Source organism: Aspergillus clavatus, genomic scaffold (assembly GCF_000002715.2).
Source record: "Aspergillus clavatus NRRL 1 1099423829793 genomic scaffold, whole genome shotgun sequence".
Taxonomy (NCBI): Eukaryota; Fungi; Ascomycota; class Eurotiomycetes; order Eurotiales; family Aspergillaceae; genus Aspergillus; species Aspergillus clavatus.
The window spans coordinates 7,467-31,064 of record NW_001517106.1 but is presented as its reverse complement, the minus strand read 5'-3'; the positions used below and the strand labels follow the sequence as shown (position 1 = coordinate 31,064).

Sequence of the window (23,598 nt, the reverse complement as noted above, 5' to 3'; positions counted from 1 at the left end):
ATACATATCAATAAAGGAAAAAATTTTAGTATAAGGTACACTTTATTTTAGGTATTCCTATAATGATGTAAGTAAGCATCACATAACTTTTAGGGTGATGACTAGCCTATTTTGACTCATGAGACTCAAAAGGCGACCTTAAACAACCTGCAACCACTTTTGTACCCTGACTTGCTGAAACAAGGGGAAAAGGTGAGAATATGCCCATTGAAGATGCCGTGAGATGTACTTACTAATGAATATAGTGACTAATGCCTCGACTCCCTACTCGGCTGACGCTCAAGGCACAGCAGCTGAATCCGCTCATCCGAGTGCTATTACGAGAATGCCGTACGCTTGATTCAGCATGTAACGAATTTCGCTGGCTGCGTGAAAAAGCCCTTGATATGAAGCCGAAGGACAGGCATGTTGATTCTCCTACACTGACAGGCTGGAGGAGCGCTTTGAGGTCAATGTGTCTGTCCCGGTCAAGAGGGATGCCTCTCCAATACATTCTCGGGGACCAGCCCTTCGGGGATCTTAATATCATGTGCAGGAGAGGTGTTCTGATTCCAAGGCATGTCTTGTAACATCCCATCTAATACTACTAGCACCTGGTACAACCGCTCACAGTTCTTGGCTAGGTCTGAGACAGAATCTATTACGATCCATATTGCTAAGGTTATCTGCCATGAATTCCCTGGACCCACCCATCCAGACGGTGCCTCAGCCGCGAGATACCCTCTCCAAATCGTGGATCTTTGTTCTGGCACTGGGTGCATATCACTTCTATTACATGCCCTACTGGCCCCTCGTTTCGACCATTTATCTATACTCGGAATAGATATCCACCCCAAGGCTATTCGATTGGCTAAAGATAACCTTCTCCATAACTTCAGATTGGGTCGCCTTTCCAAACGTGCAATTGCAGAAATTCAATATTGCCGGGGTGATATACTCTGCCGGCAAGGCCAATTTCCAGGGATCGATGATTGTCTGTTGACATACTTCCGTTCGCCGCAGGGATCAAAAGAATCCCTGGATGTCGAGGAACGCCGAGTTGACGTCCTGGTTGCAAACCCCCCATACATATCTGCTGAGTCCTTCCATGATGGCACGACTGCACGTAGTGTACGAATTTTCGAACCCACCCTTGCTTTGGTACCCCCGGTTTGGTCGCCTCCTCCGATGACCGGATTCTACGAGGAGGATTTATTCTACCGGGATATCGTCTTACTATCTCTCAAACTTCGACCGAGACTTGTTGTATTTGAATGCGGTGATAGGGAACAAGCAGCGCGTGTAAGTGCTGCTTTTGTGACATTTGCAACATGCCACGGAGAGTCCTTGCCAATTATCTCTTCACAGATATGGCCCAGCGAGGCCGGTGATGAAGTAGCCAGTCCTCTCTCTGAAAGTGAGGCATGCGCTGTTTTTTTACATATGCAGTCCTGATTATGCTAATATGGTCGAAGATCATTGTAGAATATTTCATATCTACAGTTTTTGTTATCATGTAATGAATACAATGAATACAATGAATATAATGAATATATATGACACCCTCTGGCTAATATAATAATTTCACAATCCTTTGTTTATAGTTGGAAATGTACTGGAATATATGATTGGTTACCCTTTAGGCCATTAATAATACATATCTCTTCCTATTACTACTCACAATCCTGGAATATTGGTAATAGAGGGAGGTTATCTTTTAGGGTGCAAGCAAGTAGATAGCATGTTAGCACCTTGATGGTAAAGGCCAGTCAGGTGACTATAATTGTGGATTGTTAGGAGGCCTTAGCATGTACAAAGTTCTATAGGGGAGCTGTAAAGGAATAATATAAGGGATAGCTAGGCACAGAAGAATAATATGTGATAGGATAGAGACTAATGGACCTTTTTTATCTCTCTTACCTTACCTATACAGCTTATCTTACCTTCTATAACTAATCCTTTTTATCTCTCCTATCTTATATATATATATATTATTCCACTTACTATGATTATTTTTTATTAAGAAAGATAATTATACACTAGAGATTAGGCTATATATATAATATAATATAAGATTAACTACCTAGCTTACTTATAATCTATAACTTAGGGCTATTATTAATACATAAAAATTATATTTATATATTATTTTAATCAATTTAGGAGTTAATATATACTATAGATTTATATACTATATTAAGAATATATATAATTTATTAATCTATTAATTAGCTAATTATCCCTCTCTAAATTATAGTTTTAGTTAGATTTTATTTTCTCTAAGCTTTAATATTATATCTTATATTATTAAATTATCTTTATTAAAGATAGCTCTTTAAATAGGACTATTATTTAATTTATTAGAGCTAGCTCTATCTTAGTAGTTAGTCTATACAGCTAAAACCTTTTTCTCTTTTATTAATTAATTTATTATTTTTATATAATACTATAATTATTATGATGGTAGTTGTAAAACCACAAAGGTGGTGATGGATTTTGTTGATGGTTGAAAGATGATTATTTTACTATGGCTGTGAGAACACTAGGTTTCGTATGTGGAATATGACTAGTGTGAAAGAATAGATACTGTGTAGCTTAGATTTCAAGAATTTAGATGATTTAGTAGATTAATGCTAGGTTAGGATTCTTCCTCTATAGGGGAGAATTTACCTAACCCTCTGCTTAGTAAGGGCTAACTAAGAGATACCCTTATATAGGTAAGATAGATATCTTACCTATACTATTAGGAGGCCTTATAACTACCCCCCCCCCCTTACAGGCCTTAGTCCCTTAAGGCCTTTATAATCCCCATATGATGTAACCTTTATAATTAGTATCTAGTATTATATAGTTCTCCTGACCTATAAGCCTCCTCTATATAGTATAGTTATTAAAAAATTTTATAAAAGCTTAAAAACCTCTCTATAAGAGTAAAAATTATAGCTAGTATAGGAAAAAGATTCTTATACTACTTATAGAGGCCTAAAGTTAAAGACCTTATAGATTATTTTTATTATATAGATAGCTAGTTAAGATAGTTATATATCCCTCTCTTAAAAGATAATACTTCTAATCTCTTATAATCTTCCTTTCTTCTCTTCTTAAGTTATTATTTATTATCTATTATTAAAGGTAAGTAGATTTTATCTATCTTTCTCTTATTTTAAGTATTTTTATTTCTTTATTTATAAGTAGGAATAACTACCTCCTTATATAATACCCTTATATCTATAAATAATAATATAAGTTATTTATAAGTAGTTCTTCTCTTATCTCTTAATTATAATAGAATCTTTTAAGCAGAGTATTATCATAAGCTTATCTTATATAATATTCTTATCTATAGGTTATTTCTATAGCTTATAGATAGATAAATAAACCTCTATATACTTCTCTTTTAATAACTTTAGTTAATTTATAGATTTTATAAATATAAAATATTATATTTATCTTTATTAATACTTCTTTTTTTTCTTTACTTAGCTTATAGATTATAGAGTCCCTCTTCCTTTAGTAGTAATAGTAGCTACTTCTCTAGTTCTTATTAAATCCTAGATCTAGGTTCCTCCCCCCTCTTATTTCCTTTATATTATGGTTCTATAACTCTAATATAGATAGTCTCTTAGCTAGTAAACTAGGTAAGCTACCCTATAACTACTCTCTATAGCTATATATTAATTATTCTAGTTAGAGGATTAATTTATTATTAATCCTCTCTCTATCCTAAGTAGCCTACTTATATAGATAGCTTAGGATATACTATCTCTAATAGCTATAATAATTAAGGAGTAGGCTTATATTTACTTTATTAAATATCTATTTAATATATAATTTAACCCTAGGACTATGCAGGCACCTATTATACTTTTAGGTCTTATTCTATAGATAGGTATTAAGCCCTTATCTAGCTATAAATATTAATAGGTATTCTTACTAATCTTAAGATATATTTATTATTATAGGTTTACTCCTAGCTTAAGACTAGTAGTCTATATATAATATTATAAGACTATTTTTATAACTTATATTAGTTACTACCTACCCTATATTCATAAGTATATATAGTACTACTAAATAATAGTAGGATAGTCTTTAGGTATCCTATCCTTTATATAGTATATTTCTAGGGATATTAGATAAAAGTATAATAACTATTTATACTATATAGGAGTCTACTTATTAATAAGTTAAGATATCTTCTTCTAGTAGTAGTCTTACTCCTTAGTATAGATATCTTCTCTTATAGTCTATATACTTACTAGACTAGGATTATATAATATATAAGGTGCCTAAGGCCTTAGTATAGTAGTATAAGCTTATATCTATTATAAGTATTACTTTCTTTTTTATTTTAATTAAGCTAAAGTTCTCCCTGCTTATAAATTATATTCCTTATAGATATCTATATATTATAGACTTATTATAGATTCCTAGGTATCTCCCTTAGGTCCCTATCCTTTCTACTATACTAGTAGTTTTCTTAATCTATTATTATTATATAAGTCTAAGATCTTCTCTAGATAGTACTTATAGATCTCTTTCTTTATAAGTCTTACTAGAAAGTATTTTATAAAGTTTATATCCTTTATTTTCTTATACCTTTATAGTATAAAAATATAAAAGATATTATAAATCTTTAGACCTATAGAGAGTTTTATATAGTAGGTATTTAATTCTACCTATTCTATTATTCTTAGTAAACTAGTCTATAACTAGTTCTTAGTACTAACCTAGACTTTATTACTAATCTAGAAGTTCTCTATAATCCTCTTCTAATTATAATACCTTTATTAATACTCCTAGACTTTCTTAATCCTACTTATAGCTTCTAGTCTTATCCTTTATAAATACTCTATATACTTATATAAGCTAGGGGTAATATTATTCCCCCTTTAGGTATTTAGAGCTATTATCTATAGGTCTACTCCTATAACTATATAGAATAGGGTATTCTAGATAGATAACTAATATATATTATTATATATAAACTCTATAATAGGTAGATAGTCTACCTAGTCATCTTATTTAAAGTTTATATACCTTTATAAATATTACTTAAGTACACTATTTAGCTACTCTATTTAGTTATTAATCTATGGGTAATAGATAGTACTTAATATATACTTAATATATAAATAGTATATTATCTTAGATTAGAATCTCTTTATAAAGACTAACCCTTAGTCTAGTATAATACTTATAGGTATCCCATATAGGTGTACTACCTTATAGATTATTATATATATTAGTTTCTTACTAGATATATTCTTCTATATAGGCATGAAATATACTCTCTTACTTATCTTATTAATAATAACTAGGATAGTATTAAATACCTCCTATAAGGAATCCCTTATATAAATACTTATAGGTAGATTAGTAATAAAATCTATACTAATTTATTTCTATATCTTTTATAGTACTAGTAAAGGTTAAAATAGTCTCTACTACTTTTTATAAATTATTTATAATCCCTAGTATACCCCATATACCTTATAATACTAATATATAAAATTAGATATTAATAGCTACTAAAACCTTTACTTTACTAGCTCTAAGGTCCTCTTATATATAAAGTACCAGCTATAGGGATTATTATTTATTTTTATAAGGATCTATAGCCTTAGGTAGTACTAATTATATATATAAAGCTTATCTTTATAATAGAGTATATTATTATAAAGCTTCTAGAATAATATCCTATTTAATTTCTAACCTAATTATATAATAATAATAGAAGGATCTTATAGACTCTTTATAATCTTCTTTATAAGGTTATCCTTCTCTAGGAGTACTAGTAGTACTTCTAGGAGTCTTTATATGAGTTTATACCTATATGGCCCCTCCTACTTATATATATAGTTAATATCTTCCTATAGGGTCTCTACCCCCAGGACTTAGATACCTATGACCATAGAAATTTTAGCCTATAAGGGGTTATATCTATATAGCCCCTTATACTTATATATATAATTAATATCTTTCTATAGGGTCTCTACCCCTAGGACTTAGATACCTATGACTATAGAGATTTTAGCTATTAAGTCTAGCTTAGTAATTAGCTCTTATATAAGCTTAATCTAGATAAGTAGCTTCTATCTTACTTACTCTCTATCTTCTAACTAATTCATATAGTATACTTAATTAGCATAGTTAGCCCTTCTTAATAGGCTATCTATAGGATTATACTTTCTAGTATAGTATATAATCCTAAAGATAAACCCTACTAAGAATTAGAATTAATAAATCTATAATTATAAAAGTATTTTACTCTTTAACTAGAAGATATATAAAGTCTTATAATCTATAACTATCTTTATCTCCTATACTATAAGGATCTATGATCCGCGGTAATTAGAAACTAGTGTGAAAGAAGAATGTTCATAAATAGATTTAAAGGTAGGTATCCTTATTTAAAGAGATTATTATTAAACTTTAGAGTTTAGTAGCTATAGGCAGGGTTTATATCTTTATAGGTTATATAACTATTTATATAGCCTCTTATAAGGAGCCTTCTTATTAGTAGGCTCCTATATAAAGATAGCTTTAATATAATATATAATAGATCTTTATAATATTTATAACTATCCTCTCCCCTTAAAAGACCTTAGCCTATAAGATTTATCTAGGATTCCTTATTTATAATAGGGTGCACTAGTAAAAACCTTTATTTAATAAAACTCTTTTTTATAAAAAGAAAACTATAAATAATATAAAAGATTTATTACTCTTTTCTTTTATAAACTTAAATTTATTTATCTTCTTATAAAGACATAGTTATAGGTAAACCCCTTTAACTATAATATCTTTATTATTATTAAAATCTTCTTATAGCATATTTTAGGTTTATATTACCTATTCTTATAATGCTCCTAAAAATCCCTTAATAACTGTCATGGATAAGATAAGCAATTAGGTAGATAGATACTCTTTTACCTCATAAAGGAAGGAGAATTAATAATCTTCCTATATACTTATAGAATTATATTATTAGGTTTACTAAATTACTAGCATATCCTGATTTCTAGGACTAAGAGAATAATAAAATTTTTTCTTATTAAAATTAAAATTACTAACATTACATGAAGTAGGCATTCTATTTACTCTATAAGATATCTATTAGTAGTTAAGCTATTTTTATTATTAGTTTTCTCTTCTTTATTAGTTTTCTCTCCTACCTTTATTAGTTTTCTCTCTCAGTTTCTATTATTTTTATTATTTTATTAAAAGTTATTATATATTAATTAATATTAGTAGAGATAATAAAGTTATTAGCATAGTAGCTCTTATCTTTTATTAAATCTAGGCACAGAATAACATAAGATATTAATTAAGATATCTATACTAGAATTTAATTTCTTATTATAAAGTAAAAGATAGTTACTATACTAGATAACTAGATTTATTCCTAAGCATCTACTACTACTACTATAAGATGTTTTATAAGAGAAATAGAATAGCTATAAGAAAACTAAGATTTTATTAGTTTCTATATCTAATATAGATTAACTAATAGAAGAGTTATATGAAAACCACTTAGTAGGTAAAAAAATATAGTAATACTAGAGATATTACTATTTTTTATAATCCTATCTAGGGAGATTTTATTTACTATTCTAAAAGTAAAGTAGTTAATTACTAAGTATTATAAATCTAAATCTTAATTAACTTTAGTATTACTATTATCTAATTAACTTAGCTATCTTAACCTTTAAATGATACTATTAATAACTATACTATTATTCTGTCCTTATATAATAGCATTACTATCTAGTAATAAGACTATAATCTTAATAGATGCCTTATCATCACCTTCTATAGAGCTATCTATAGAAATTCTAAGAAATTATCATAGTTTTAATATTAGTTTATCTTATTTATCTAACTTATCTAAAGACCCCTTAATAGTTACTTCCTTAGGACTACTACCTATAGTAAATAAAAATAGTATTATTTTTATATCTACCTAGTAGGTATAGTTAAATGACCTAATTTAGTTAGTAGTTAAATAATTAGTAAAAGTAGTATTAAGTTAATAAGCTATAAAGAATAATATATATAAAGGATTAGTAGCTTTAATAGCTTTAATAAGAAGTTATAAAGATTTATATTCTTTTAGTTATATATATTTATCTAGATGTTTAACACACTTATATTCTAGATACCTAAGATTAAAAGGTGTAAAGTATTAATAATAATATTATTATAGATACTAACCTAATAATAATAATAACTCTAGTAATAATTTATTAATAGATTCTAATAATAATAATAAGAATAATAGAAACTAAGATAAATATTATAGATCTTTAATTACTAAACTAGTAATAAACTCTAGAGATTAGAGGTCTATAGAGATTAGTTTCTTCTTCCCTAACTTATCTTATAGCTAAGGAACTAGAGAAATTATTAATAAAGATACTAAAATCTATTATTATTCTGCTATTACTTTTACTAATTATCTTTAAGTTATTATATAATCTTAACCAGTAGCTAAAATAAGCTTAAAATCTTAATATATACCTTAGAGGAGAAGCTCTTACTTAATAGAACTTAGAGTTAGATAGTATTACTAGATATAGTCTAATCTATATAATAGATATAGATAACTAGTATTATACTCTTAAAAAATATTTTAAAGTACCCCTAAGTATAGCTAGATAATGCCTAGATAATTATGTCTATATTATTATTAATATTATTAACTAAAAGTTATTATTAATTTATATCTTAATAATAGTCTCTCTTATAAAATAATATAGAGAAGGAGATACTAAATTTCCCTTAGTACTATAAGCCTAGAGGAATCTAGATATTAGACTTAGGGAGACTATTAATATGCTAAATAAGAAAGTCTCTTTAGCTAAGTTTATTAATATTCTAAATTATAAGTAGATTAACTAGTTTAATAAATTTAGTATATCTGCCCCTAGTATTTAACTAAATCCTCTTATTAGATAGAACCTAGCTTTCTATAATTATAATCTATAAGCTAATTTAGTTAAGATTTACTCTAATAAAATCTAGATATAATTACCTAGTTATATAAGACTCCTCTACCCCTATATATCTCTAATATTCCTAGCTATTACTATACCCTCAAGGATTCCTATATAACTAGTAAAGTAATTATAGCTAATATAGTAATTATTTATATACCTAGTATATAAGACTATCTAATTAGTATACTACTACTCTATATCTAAATAATACTAATAATAATCAGCTATATAATATATATAGACCACCTCTATAGAGGAATTAAAATAGTTATTAACTATACTAGAATAGATATCAGAATAGATATTAGTAATAGTAGTAATAGAAGCCTTAATAACTATAATACTAAGATGGTTATTAATAATAATACTAATAGTAATAATAAGGTTAGTAGAACCAGCAGTAATAATAAGCCTATTATATAGAGGGCTCTGCAGAGTAAGAATTAAGTTATAAGATAGAGGAGAGGTCTACTAAATAGAGAAGTAAAATATAGTATCTAAAAATAAAAGCACTAATTAGATTAACCTAGTATATTATTAATTATATTAAGATAGTAATAATAAATATACTAAGTAGAATTACTAAGAAGAAGAGTAATAACTACTATTAGCTAAAATATTATATTACTATTATAAATATTTTTTTAACTCTAATAATAAACTTTATGGCCACCTTCTATATTATATAGTACCAGAAGCTACTTTCTATATTAAAGTTATAGAACTACTAAATCTACTAGTTATTTACTCTTTATTTATAGAATTACTAAAATTATAAGATAGTCTAGGATTTTACTATTAAAAATATATAATTATATAAGCCTTCCTTAACATTATAAAGTAAGGAATAATAGTCTATCTTAACTTAGGTTATATAATAACTATTATTAATTAAGCTTTTCTCTTATAATATTTACTTAATATTCTAATTTAGAAGTGTTTAATACTAGTTCCTATTTAAGGTATAATTAATAGTTTTATTAGCTATAAATTTATATTACTAATACTCTACCTACTAGTAAAGTAAGAAATATATTATTACCTAATTTAGATATTAGTTAAGGTATATCTAATAAATAATCTTAGAGTAAATATATTAATTAGAGCTAATATATTAGGTATATATAGTTTTATTATTAACTTTACTTATTATAAAGTAGTTATTACCTTATATAAAAATATAGAAATACTATTAATAGTATTACTAAGCTATACTATATAGAAACTAAGACTAGTCTACTCCTATAAATAGATAGTTATATTATCTTACTTATCTATATGCATACCAGTAAAACCTACTTAATATAAGAATAACTATAACTATCTCTTTAAGCTATACTAGTATCTAATATTAGCACTATTTTTATATATCCAGGATGTAAATTTTAGTTATATTTTAGTTATTAATTAATTAACTAAACCTATGGTTATACTATAATATTAAAAGTTAGGCTTAATATCTAAATTTAAAGTAATAAGTATCTATTATATTAAAGCAGAATATATAACTAACCTAATACTTATACTATCTATAAGTATAATAAAACCTATTTATATTATAGATATACCTAATATAGAAGTAATAATCTTAGAAAATAGCATTAAAATATATAGACTAATAAAGGTTATATAAGACCTAACTAATATAATAATATCCTATGCTACTATATAGATAAACACATCTATAATTAATGTGCCTGAGGAATGATAGATATAGATTTACTTATATTCTAAATAAGAAGATAAGGTCTAACACTTAGCTAAGCTATATAATATTAGATATTACTCTAGATAGATTATTAATAAAACTTTTAATAAATTATATGAGCAGGGCTATATAGATTATTTAATAAATATAACTCCTATAGGTACTCTAGTATATATTCTAGATCTACTACTATTATTATTTCCTTATAAAAATTAACTAATACCTCCCTTACTAATCTAGGATATAAAGATACTAGTCCTATTATTACTAGTCTTTATTATTAATTATTTATTATACTACCTAGAAAAGATTCCTAATACTGAATTAAAAAGCCACCCTGTGATTAATTTTTATAGAATAAATATATTAGTTATACTAGATATCTACCCTATCCTATTATAAGCTGAAATAATTACAGAGCTTACTAGATATATAGCTATTATAATTATAGATACTATAGTAATATTTTATTAGTAGCCTCTATATCTAGATAGCTAATAGCTTACTAATATTATTATTTATTAAGGATAAGAATACTTTAAGATTTATCTAATAGGGTTTATTAATAGTATCCCTTATATTTAGTATTAAGTAAATTTAATTTTCTATAATATAAGGGCTTTTCTATATATCTATATTAATAATTTTATTATCTATAGCTATATACTAGAAGATTATAAGTAGTATCTACTAGTTTTTCTTAAAAGATATATTAAGATATATATAACTTTAAGTCTAAAAAAAGACTTTTATTATATATTCTTTAGCATAAGTACTTAGCTAGAATATCTTCTTATTAGGTATAATAGCTACTAAAGATAAACTAAGAGCTATTACTATATTAAAGTTTCCTTCTATATTAGCTGATCTAGATATATATCTTAGTTTAACTAGATGGCTAAGGAACTATATCCTATATTATACTAGGATAGTTTAAATACTTTAAGATTAAAAGATTTAACTAATAAAGAAAGGCCTATAGAAAGATAAAGCTAGAAAGATATATACTAAGAAAACTTATCTTAATAGAGTTACTAATAAAGAACTAGAGGCTTTCTAATCTATATAATTATATCTTACTAACCTAGTAATACTTATACATCAGTATCTAGACTAAGATCTCTATATTAATATAGATTCTTTAAAATAATAAGGATATAGTGTGATAATTTTCTATATATCTCTTAATAATCTAATATTACTATACTTTTAAAAGAATTAGAACTAAGCCTCACTACTAAACTAAGCTTTTATACTACTAATAATATTCCTAAGTAGGATATTATCTATAGCTAAACTAAATTACTAGCCTATAGAACTAGAAATTTCTATATTTATATAGGTCCTATAAAAAATATAATATATAATTAAAATATATCTAAAGACTATTATCTACACTAATTATATAGCTATAATAGATATTATAAAATAAATAAGCTTAACTACATCTTCTACTAATAAGTTAAACCTATAGTTAGTAAGAGCTTTATAGTATATATAAATATTTAAGAATCTTATTTTATATCATAAACCTAGCAAAACCTATATTATACCTAATATGCTATCTAGGCTATTATTATATATTATAAATAATATAACTAATAATAATAATCCTCTTACTATTTCTTATAGCCATGCCTTCTATATAGTTATATCTAATAAAATAATTCTAGCTATTTAAATATCTAAAGACCTTTAAAATATGATTATTAATAGCTATACCTTAGATATAAAGTAGAATAAAGTTATTTAACTACTATAAAAGAATATATCCTCTTTAGTGCTAGTCTAATTATATTTTTATTTAAAAGATAATCTACTATATATAAATAATATTATACCTATCCTATACTTTACTAAAAGAAATACTATATAATATATATAATAATAATAGACACCCTAATATTAATAGAATAATAAAGCTACTCTAAGATATTACATTCTATAAGTTAAGGCACTAGATAAGTTAATATATAAAATACTATTTAGAATATTAGAAAAAGAGCACACACAGATATAAACTATATAGTATATTATAATCTATCCTTACTCTAAATATCCTATTTTATATAATTATAATTAATATTATTATTACCTTGCTAGACACAGGATAGTTTAATACTATTATAAGTATAGTAGATAAGTTTATTAAATAAATAATAGTAATACTAGAGAGAACAGACTAGATAATATAATAATATGCTTTAAGCTTACTAGCTTTACTAGATAGAGGTAATTAGGGTTTACCTAAAGATATTATATCTAATAGAGATATAAAATTTACTTTAGAACTTTAGTATAAATTCTATAAAGCTTATAAGATAGAGTAATACTTTTTAACTACTTATTATACTTAGATAAATAGCTAGAATAAAAGAATAAATTAAATTATTAAAATATACCTTTAATATATGATTTCCTCTCTTAATAATATATACTAATAGCCTTCTATTTTACCATAATGTTATTAAGTAATTAACTCTATATATAATATATTAATTAAGGCTATACTATATAAACTAATATATAGGTTTAAACTACCTACTATATTAAATATTAATATTACTAGTGAAGTTACTTACTTATTTACTAGCTGAGTATTAGTTACTAAGATACTAAGATTAGCTATAATTACTTTAAAAGATTAATATAATAAATAACATAAACTAGTTACCTTCTATAAAGATAATAAGGTCTTACGTAAGCTATATATAGGATATAATATGTAGTCTATATTAGGCTATAAACTTAGAAATTAGTATACTAGATTCTTTAAGATAATAGAGTATAGAGGTCCCCTAGCCTATAGACTAGACTTTCCTAATAACTAGAGAATATACCCTATAGTGTTAGTTACTTATCTTAAAAAATACTATATTAATAATTCTTTTAAAAGATAACCTACTCAGCCTGGACCTATTAACATAGAAGGTGATACTAATAAAAAATTCTAGTTATAGGAACTTAAAAAGATAATTAATAAATATAAAGTACTAAAGAAAGGTTACTTAAAAGGTAAAAAATAACCTAAATATCTAGTAAAATAGTTAGGTTAGGGTGATAAGTAGAATTAATAGATATAAGTAGATCTATTAAGTAATACTACTAAGCTAGTAGCTGATTTTAAAGCTAGAAGATAGTAAATATTTTATTATTTTATTTTTAAGTATTACTATTATTATTTTAATTAGCTTAATTAGCTATATTTATCTATTCTCATCTATATCCTATTTCTTTATTCTTTATTACTTATTTTCCTAGCCTTTTACTTTTCTACCCACCTATTTCATCTCCCTTATTAATAATATATCTTTTATCTATTAACTACATATCTTTCAAGCTTAGCTACTCTTTCATCTCCCTCATTAATAATATATCTTTTATCTATTAACTATATATCTTTTAAGCTTAGCTAGATACTCTTTTATCTTTCTCTTATTAAGCTCAGCAACATAACTTTCCTCCTAATAATGGTGCGAACTCCAGCAAAGAAGAATAACTAGAAGAATAAGGCTGAGAAGATAAAATAAGAGATAAAAAATACTATAATCTAAGAAGTATAAGAAGTATAGTATATACTATTCTAAATTTTACTAGCTTCTCTAATAAAGAGTATTATTATTTATAAGATAGTAATAATAAGCCCTTCTCCTATATATCTAAAATTTAATAATATTAGTAATCTAATACTATCTATTAGGATCATCACTAAGCAGCTATATTAGTTCCTTAAAAATTATAATATCTTTATTTAATAGGCCTATACTTCTATCTTTTTAAAAAGTAAAACTAGAGCACCCTAATATAAAATATATAATACTTCTAGAAAAGCACTACTAAAAGATTTATATCTCTTATTAAATAATTATTTAGATATTAAGCTACTTTAAATAGTAATTTAAGGACTAAAGAATATTCTATAAGCATTAAATAAGGCTTAATTAGATTATAAGGAGCTTATATTCTGCTAGATATTATAAAGAGTATAATAGGAAGTAGATATATTAAATAATATAAGGCCTGCTATAAGAATTACTATAGAAAGTTATTTAATCTCTCTATCTAGTAAAGGATTTAATTCTTTTTATTTTTTATAGTCTAGTATAAAAAACTACCTAGTTATACTATTAATATAGATAAGATATAGAGACCTATTATTACCTAATAGATTAAATATTAACTTAAGGATCTTACTACTAGTATTATGGATGCTACCTAGAAGCTGATACTACTAATAAAGCTAGTAATTCTAACTCTAACTAAGAGAAAACTTTAGATTACATATACTAATAATAATAATAATAATAATACTAATAAAGAGTAATTAAAACCCCCTATACTATTATATACTAATAATATTATAGATTTTGTGGCATGGTTAGTTAAATAATATATAAAGTAGTTAAAGTAATAACTATAATATTCCTAGGATTTTTTTATACTTTATAACCTTCCTAAAGATCCCCCTAAAGGATATTAGCCTAATAATATAAAATATCTTACTAGTAATCTTATAATTAATATAGATAAAAGTATTAGCACTAATAAAGTTTATAATAAGTTTTCTTTTAGAAAACTAGTAATAGTAATACTGCATGAAATTATGAAATAAGGTCTTAATAAATAACTAATTTATAATAAATAAATAAGATATATACTTATTATAATAGAAGATTAGTACCTAGCCTAAGTAGCAGGTAATTAGAAAGATTTATTATAGAATAATTTATTAAACTAGAATATATTAGTAAAGGTCTTAACTACTTTTAAAAGATAGGCTCAGCATAAAAAGCAGAGGGTTAAATAAGTATTAGTTTTATATATTTCTTTTATTTTACTTTTATATTAGTTTTATTTTTCTTTTACTTTTTTTACTTTCTAATTTATAGGCCACTAAATTATTCTTTAGCCTTATCTGTATTACTAATATTTTTTTTTTCTCTTTTTTATCTCACTGGGAACTATTATGGATAAGATAAGTAATTAGGTAGATAGATACTCTTTTACCTCATAAAGGAAGGAGAATTAATAATCTTCCTATATACTTACAGAACCCTACCATTGGGTATACCATTATACTATTATTATAATTATATATATTATATTAATATTTTACTAATACCCTCTATATCTAAATAGCTAATAGCTGGCTAATATTATCATATATTAGAAATAGGAATACTTTCATATTTATCTAATAGGGTTTATTATCTATAGCTATATACTAAAAGGCTATAAGTATTATCTACTAGCTTTTCTTAAGAGATATACTAAGATGTATATAATCTTAAGTCAAAACAAAACTTTTATTATATATCTAGTGTAGGTACTTAGCTAAAATATCTTTAAAGTTATTAGATATAATAACTACTAAAGATATATTAAGAGCCATTACTATATTAAAGTTCCCTTCTATACTAGCTAATCTAGATACTTATCTTAGTCTAACTATATGGCTAAGGAACTATATTCTATATTATACTTGAATAATATGGCTACTTTAAGATTAATAGATTTGGTTAATAAGGAAAGGCCTGCAGAAAGGTAAGGCTAGAAAGATAAATATTAAGAGAACCTATCTTAATAGAGTAACTAATAAAGAACTAGAAGCTTTCTAATCTATATAATTATATCTTATTAATCTAGTAATACTTATTTACTTATATCTAGACTAAGATCTCTATATTAATTTAGATTTCTTGAAGTAATAAGATCATATATAATAATTTTCTATATATCCCTTAATAATCTAATATTACTATGCCTTTGAAAAAATTAGAATTAAGCCTTACTACTAAATAAAGCTTTTATGTAACTAATAATATTCCTAGGTAGGATTTATTAATAAGTAATCTAAACTACTACCTTACTTAATTAGAAGTTTCTAGGCTTATATAAATTCTATTAAAAATACGGTATATAATTAAAGTATTAAAGTATACCTAGAAACAATTATCTATACTAATTATATAGCTACTATAGATATTATACAGTATATAAATTTAATTATATCTTTTATTAATAAGCTAAACCTCTACTTGATAGGAGCTTTATAATATATATAGATATTTAAGAACCTTATCTTATACTACAAACCTAGTAAAATATATATTATAACATATACTCATGCTAAGCATTCTATTTTATATTATTATAGTTACTATTATTATTACTTTACTAGATATAGGATAGTTTAATACTATTATAAGTATAATAGAGAAGTTTACTAAGTAGATCATAGTAATACTAGAAAGAATAGACTAAATGATATAATAATAGGCTTTAAGCTTACTAGCTTTACTAGATAGGGGTAATTAGGGTTTATCTAAAGTTACTATATCCAATAGAGATATAAAATTTACTAGAAATTTAGTATAAATTCTATAAAGCTTATAAGACAGAGTAATAGTTTTTAATAATTTATTATACTTAAATAGATAGATTCAATTCAATTCAATTCAATTATTCACTCACGCATCTGTCAGCCTATCAGCCGAGTGACGGCAGGTCCCTAAAGGTAGCCAGGCTAGCTACTACTATATACACTGAATCTTAGTAAATCACCTGTGGTCATCTCTAGCACATCCCTAGGCTAAGCACCCATATAGGGTCCTTAGTATCTTCCCTATCATGATTAAAGGTAAGCTCTGTAAGTAGTCTTTAGCAGCTATATAGGCTAGGGATTGCCACCCCCATATTAGCCTGAAATATATCTGGTAAGCCCTAGAACTGGCCTAGGAGCTATGAGTTAATCATAAACTAGGCAGTGTATTATACTAGATTAGGATTACTAAGTAGATAGATGTAGTTAGTCACCCATAAGTACTACAATACTATATAGAGCTAAAGCATAGCATGCCAGGGGTAGGCTATTAGTATATACTAAAATCCTACTAACCTAGGCTATAGGGGCATTCTATAGTAGGTATTATATTAAATTGGCTAAGATAGCCCCTAAGAGTAATCTTACTAGTCTATATCTAGATAATTACTAAGCTGGCTATATACTAAAGCCCTATATGAAGCTTTAGTATAGCCTGGCTTAGGGCTGTAAAGACCTTCTATAGAGAAGATTTATAATTATAATTAGTCTAGAATTAGTGCTATTCCTCCTATAGTAGCTAGTAGAGGTAGTAGTAGAGGGAGGTATAGAGTACTAGCCCTAATAATCTACTAGGGGTATGATTATTTACTACTATCTTTACTAGTTAGTTAGCTACCTTAATATCATAGACCCTCTTATAGTCGGGGAGCTACTAGATATAGATATACTACCTGCTAGTTAATTAAGCAAAACTATAATCTAGTATAGGAAGTATTAGCTAGAGGGGCTATATAGGTCCCTATAGGCCTAGATTACTACCTAGCTATCTATAAAGATAGTAACTTACTACTCCCACCCTGATAGTGGCTATATAATAATAATATTTAGTGCTATCTTTATACTGCTAAGTTCTATAGTATAGACTATCTATATATCTAGGGAGCTAAGGTAGTAGGTTTAGTAGCCCTATAGAGATATTACTATTATACTAACCCCCTTATCTATGCTACTCTTATCTATATAGACTACTATTATATTTAGGCTATATATATCTACTAGCACCCTATAGTACTTATAGATTACCTACTTCTAAGTATCTACTATTATAGTCTTAGGCAGTTTCTACTAGGGGCTAACTATAAATAATTTAATGGTCTTAATCTAGCCTAGCTAGATGCTAAGGTAGTGGTAGAGTTAGTATTAAAGTTATTATAGTAGTAAGGTTAGGGGGTCTTTATCTAGGTTAGTATACTAGTAATTAGGGGGGTAAGTAGATATAGAGTAGATAAAGTAGATTATCTATTATAATAGTAATATTATAATATATAGGTATGCCTCCCTCCACTATATAGGTAAGATTTAGTATAGCTAGTAGCATATTAAGATATATATCTAGGGCAGCTTAAGATGTTGTCTAGAATATATTAGTAATCTAATATAGAGCCTAATATTAAATAAATTCTATAGCTATAGTAATCCTTCAGATGCTACTCTTAAAGCTAAAGCCCCCCTAGATAAATTAGGTAGAGCAGCTATATATTAGTTATGGCTATAGTACTATAGTATATATATATTAAAGGTGAAGTAGCCTTATTCCCTATATTAAGTCTACTATTAAACTAAGTATAGAGGTTATATATATGCCCTTCTTCTGTAGATATTTAGTATAGGCTAAGCTAGAGATGCATTTATCTAGGTAGACCCTTAGATATTTTAGAATTAGCCTAGGTTAGACCTTAGCATCACAGAAGTAAGCTATTATATTAAGTAGGCTAATTAGCTTTGGTGTACTATAGTAGTTAGACTATAGATGGATAAGCCTATATCTTAACGGATTAAATTATAATATATATTATGCCTCCTACTACATAGCTAGTATATATACTCTAGTTAGTAGTAGTTAGCTATTACTAATTTACCCTACACTAGGATGCATATGTTATTTATATATCTAGTAACTATATTCTAGTTAGGGAATACTATGTGTATATTATTAATTAGGGTAGTATTATAAAAGAGGTAGAGAATTAGTAATAGTAGGGATCCTTAGGGGATCCCTATACTAATCTAGCTATGCCCTATTAGCCCCTTAAGTAGGACTAGGGTTATCTAGTATTTACTAAGGAAGCTAGCTATCTAGTTAATAAAGGGTTCTGATATATGCTGCTTATATAGATTATATAAGAGTTATTAATATGAGATATTATTAAATATAGTAGATATATCTAGAATAAGCAGGCTAGCCATGCTCTCCCTAGTATACTAGATTATATAGTGTGATATTGGTGAATGAATATCATGAGTAGATTGATAATTATTAAGGTTGACTCTGGGTTACTAAGGTTAACCTAAGAAATCTCTATAATATCTATGACTTATCTTTAGATAGATAGCTAGTAGTTAGATATAAATAGAAGATCTTATCCTAGATAAGTAAAGAGGTATTAGCCTAGCCTATTTCTCTTTACCCCTAGTAATACTATCTTACCCTTAGTAATTCTATCTAGTAGTATATCTAAAGTTATAGATAGTAGGAAATTAAATACTCTTACTCTACTAGATCTATATTTATCTTAGTAAATACCTACTGCTCTTCCCTATAAGTAACTACTAAATTTAAGCTAAAAGGTAGTAGGGTAGTCATACTTAGTAAAGAGTTTTTACTATAGGAGAACTCTTTACTAAGCTCTACTAGGAGAGATAGAAATAAAATAAGATATAGTAACTCTAGGCTAGAGAAGTATTACTTAGTTACTAAAATAAGTCCTAATAAAAAATAATCCCTATAAGATAATATCCTTAAATCTTTCTACTAGAACTACTAGTAATAACTTGCTACCTATAGTAAATAATCCTACTAGGGATCTGCTAGAGGATATAAAATAAGTCTTTACTAAGCTATTTAAGATAGTAGCCTAAGGAGCACTACTTACTAATATTAATATATTTTTTTAGAGTATTTACTAAGAGTAATATAATAAATAAGTACTACTCCTAGGATTATAAGAGGTAAATTATTATTATAAATTATTACTTATCTTTAAGGTCTTAAATCTTACTCCTATCCTAGAGTATAAAGATATATATATAAGGGATACTACCTAAGAATAGTAAAAAAGAGTTAAGAAATATTTTAGGGATATCTTATTAATAATAGGGAGAGTTCCCTCTAATCTAGAATATCTTATTATTATTAAGTAGAAACTTATAGAATATACTTATAAGAGATAGGAAGTAGATAAAACCTAATTATAGATTAATCTTATATTAGTAATTACTAATATAGAAATCTTATATATATAGCTACTAAGGAACTTTAAAGAATATAATATAAATAATAAAAGATAAAAAGAATATAAAAGCCTTACCTAAGGTCTATAACTTATATAGCTATATACTACTATCTTAGATAAAGCTATAATATATATCTCTCCCTTAGTATATAAAGCTTCCCTTATTTAAAAATTTATTATTAGGAGTTAATCAGAGCTTAGGAAAAGATAGGTAGAGGACTAAATATAACTATAAATATATAATAAAGTAGTTAAATACTTCTCCCTCTATAAGAATAGCTTAGTTATTACTTAATAACTTAGAGATAACCTATAATTAAAATTATAATTTAACTAATATAATAAAGATCTAATAAATCTAAGTATAATTACTAGCTCTCTCTAGCTAAGGAGAAACTTCCTATAACTAAATAAGGATTTATTAAAGTAGAAATTATAATATTACTAGTATAAAGTATATTTTATATATAATAAAACTAGATATCTCTAATTATACTTCTTAAAGATAATAAAAAATAGGAAAGATTAATAAATCTAGAGATACTTATTAATTAAATAAAAAAAGTCTCTAACTACTAGAATATATAATATAATCTCTTTAAAGATAAGAAGGAAGAACTACCTAAGAGAAGAAATCTTTAATTATTATAAGAAATTACTAAAGTATACCTAAATATAATAGGTATTAACTCTATATATTATATAATAAAAATATAAAGTAAGGGATAGATAATTTAGATTAAGGCTCTTATTAATTATAGAGCTAGTTATTTATTTATATTATAAATAACTATTAGTTATCTTAGTATAATAAAGCCTCCCTATAGTAAAAGAAAAATATTCTTAGTTATATAACTACTAAATAGAGCTATAATAAATACCTACTAATAAGTAAGGATACTAATATAAATTAGATAATAGACTAATCTTACTAAGTTATAGATTCTAGATACTAATAAGTATAAGATAATCTTAGGTTATAACTAGCTAAAGATTACTAATCTATAGATTAACTAATAATTAGACTAAATAATTCTTTAAAATAAGAGAAGAATATACTTTACCTATCTTATTAACCCCTAATATAAGATTAAATATTATAAAGATAACTTAATATAGTAAGTAACTATAAAATAACTAAAGTAGATCTTATAAAAAGAGAAGTTAATAATATAATTATATCTTCTCTAAATTAGTAAAAAGAAATTAATAACTATAAATTATAGTAAATAAATAAAAAACTTTAAGAATATATTCTAAGAAGAACTTAACCTAGGAATATTACCTACTTAAGGAATAGACTATATTATTAATACTAGTAATATTAAATTAACTAATATAAATACTTACCCTTAATTATTAGAGAAGTTTAAGAAAACCTATTACTAAGTAAAAGAACTACTATAAAAGAGAGTAATCTAGGCCTTAGTAAGCTAGTAAGATTTATTAGTAGTATTAGTCCTAAAGTTAGAAGAAAAATAATAAATATATATAAATTACTAAGTACTTAATAAAGTTACTATTAAGAATATTTATCTATTTTTAAGAATTTAGGAGTTAATTAACTAAGTTAGTTAAATAAAGATCTTATTAAAAATTAATCTTCTCTTAAGATACTAGTAATTATAGATAGTAAATAACTTAATTACTAAGATAATATTTAATATCTTCTTTAGGAAATATAGTTTCTTATAATATTATTTAGACTCTATAATGCACCTATAATATTCTAGATATATATAAATAATTAATTATAAGATCTCCTATATATAATAGTATATCTTAATAATATCTTAATATTCTTAGGAAGTAAAGAGGAATATAAATAATATATATAAGAAGTTCTTATCTAATTATAGAGGAACTAGCTATTTATAAAAGCCTTAAAGTATAAATTTAATTAATAAGAAATTAAATTCTATAGGTATATTATTAGAGAAGGAGCTATAAAACTAATACTAGCTAAGATAGAAGCTATTACTTAATAGCTAAAACTAAAAAATATTTATAAAGTATAATAGTTTCTTAGACTTATAATATATTATTATTAGTTTATACTAGGATTTATATAGGTTATAGTTATTCTCTATAACCTACTAAAGAAGTTAGATAAAGACCTTTAGAAAAAGAAATTCTACCTAATTACCTAGATAGTAAGATAGTAAGATATCTTTACTAACTTAAAAGAACTAATTATTACTATACTAGTACTAATAATTATAGACTTTAATTAATCTTATTAAATTAAGACTAATACCTTAGAATAGGTAATAGAAATAATTTTAATATAGAAAGATAAGAATTATAAACTTTACCTAATTATATTTAATAGAAGGAAGCTTAGTAATATAGAAAGAAACTATCTAATATAGGAGAAGGAGCTACTTATAATAAAAGAAGCTCTTTAGAGATAGGATTACTATATTAATAATAAAAAAATAATAATAATAATAACTAATTATAAGAGTCTTTAATACCTTATAAATATAATTAAGTATTTAAAGTAGCTTACCTAGTAGGTAAAAGAATTCTAAAGCTATAACTTAGAGATCTACTATTAAAAAAATAATAAAGTAATAATACTAGATATAATTAGTTAATACCCTAACTTTATAGAAGAAGGGCCAGATAATATTACTAAAAAAAACTTTACTTAATATACTAGAAGTATAGGAGATAGTAGAGATAAGATATTTTAAAAGTCTAAATAATTTTATAGAGTATAAATAGTATAATACTATAGTAGAATATCTAGAGATATAGATCTTATTATAGGATAAAAGAAAACAGAAGCTTATACTAATAATAGCCCTATCTTTTAAACTAAAAAAAAGAGGTACTATATCTCTTACTAAATTAAATTATAAGTAGATAATACCTAGAAGAATAATTTATATATTACTAGAAATTAATCTATATTATAAATATTAGAGATACCCTATACCTAAAGATTTTATTCTAAAAGGACTTCTTATAAAGAATATATAAAGAATATAGCTATATAGGCTACCTAATATTACTAGGAGCTATTAGAACTTAAGTTTAGTAGTCTTCTCTATAGTATAATATCTA

At 25.1% G+C, this 23,598-nt stretch overlaps 1 protein-coding gene across 1 annotated transcript, besides 16 other annotated features; it reads left to right on the top strand.

Moving 5' to 3' along the window:
• Positions 1 to 251: 251 nt before the first annotated feature.
• Positions 252 to 1,434, top strand: ACLA_077240 (N5-glutamine methyltransferase family protein; the record flags this gene model as incomplete). Its single annotated transcript, XM_001274990.1, has 2 exons — positions 252 to 556; positions 624 to 1,434. The coding sequence occupies 2 exons, from the start codon at positions 252 to 254 to the stop codon at positions 1,432 to 1,434; spliced, it is 1,116 nt and encodes a 371-aa protein (XP_001274991.1).
• A 63-nt stretch (positions 1,435 to 1,497) lies between these two features.
• Positions 1,498 to 1,539: a microsatellite.
• A 3,371-nt stretch (positions 1,540 to 4,910) lies between these two features.
• Positions 4,911 to 5,378: a mobile genetic element.
• A 428-nt stretch (positions 5,379 to 5,806) lies between these two features.
• Positions 5,807 to 6,017: a microsatellite.
• A 1,103-nt stretch (positions 6,018 to 7,120) lies between these two features.
• Positions 7,121 to 7,176: a microsatellite.
• Positions 7,177 to 8,168: 992 nt separating this feature from the next.
• Positions 8,169 to 8,262: a microsatellite.
• Positions 8,263 to 9,337: 1,075 nt separating this feature from the next.
• Positions 9,338 to 9,364: a microsatellite.
• A 3,322-nt stretch (positions 9,365 to 12,686) lies between these two features.
• Positions 12,687 to 13,094: a mobile genetic element.
• An 880-nt stretch (positions 13,095 to 13,974) lies between these two features.
• Positions 13,975 to 14,104: a microsatellite.
• An 868-nt stretch (positions 14,105 to 14,972) lies between these two features.
• Positions 14,973 to 15,006: a microsatellite.
• Positions 14,978 to 15,006: a microsatellite.
• A 506-nt stretch (positions 15,007 to 15,512) lies between these two features.
• Positions 15,513 to 15,567: a microsatellite.
• Positions 15,514 to 15,560: a microsatellite.
• A 1,563-nt stretch (positions 15,568 to 17,130) lies between the features above and the next one.
• Positions 17,131 to 17,153: a microsatellite.
• A 2,545-nt stretch (positions 17,154 to 19,698) lies between these two features.
• Positions 19,699 to 19,738: a microsatellite.
• A 2,596-nt stretch (positions 19,739 to 22,334) lies between these two features.
• Positions 22,335 to 23,123: a mobile genetic element.
• Positions 22,948 to 22,990: a microsatellite.
• Positions 23,124 to 23,598: the final 475 nt, after the last annotated feature.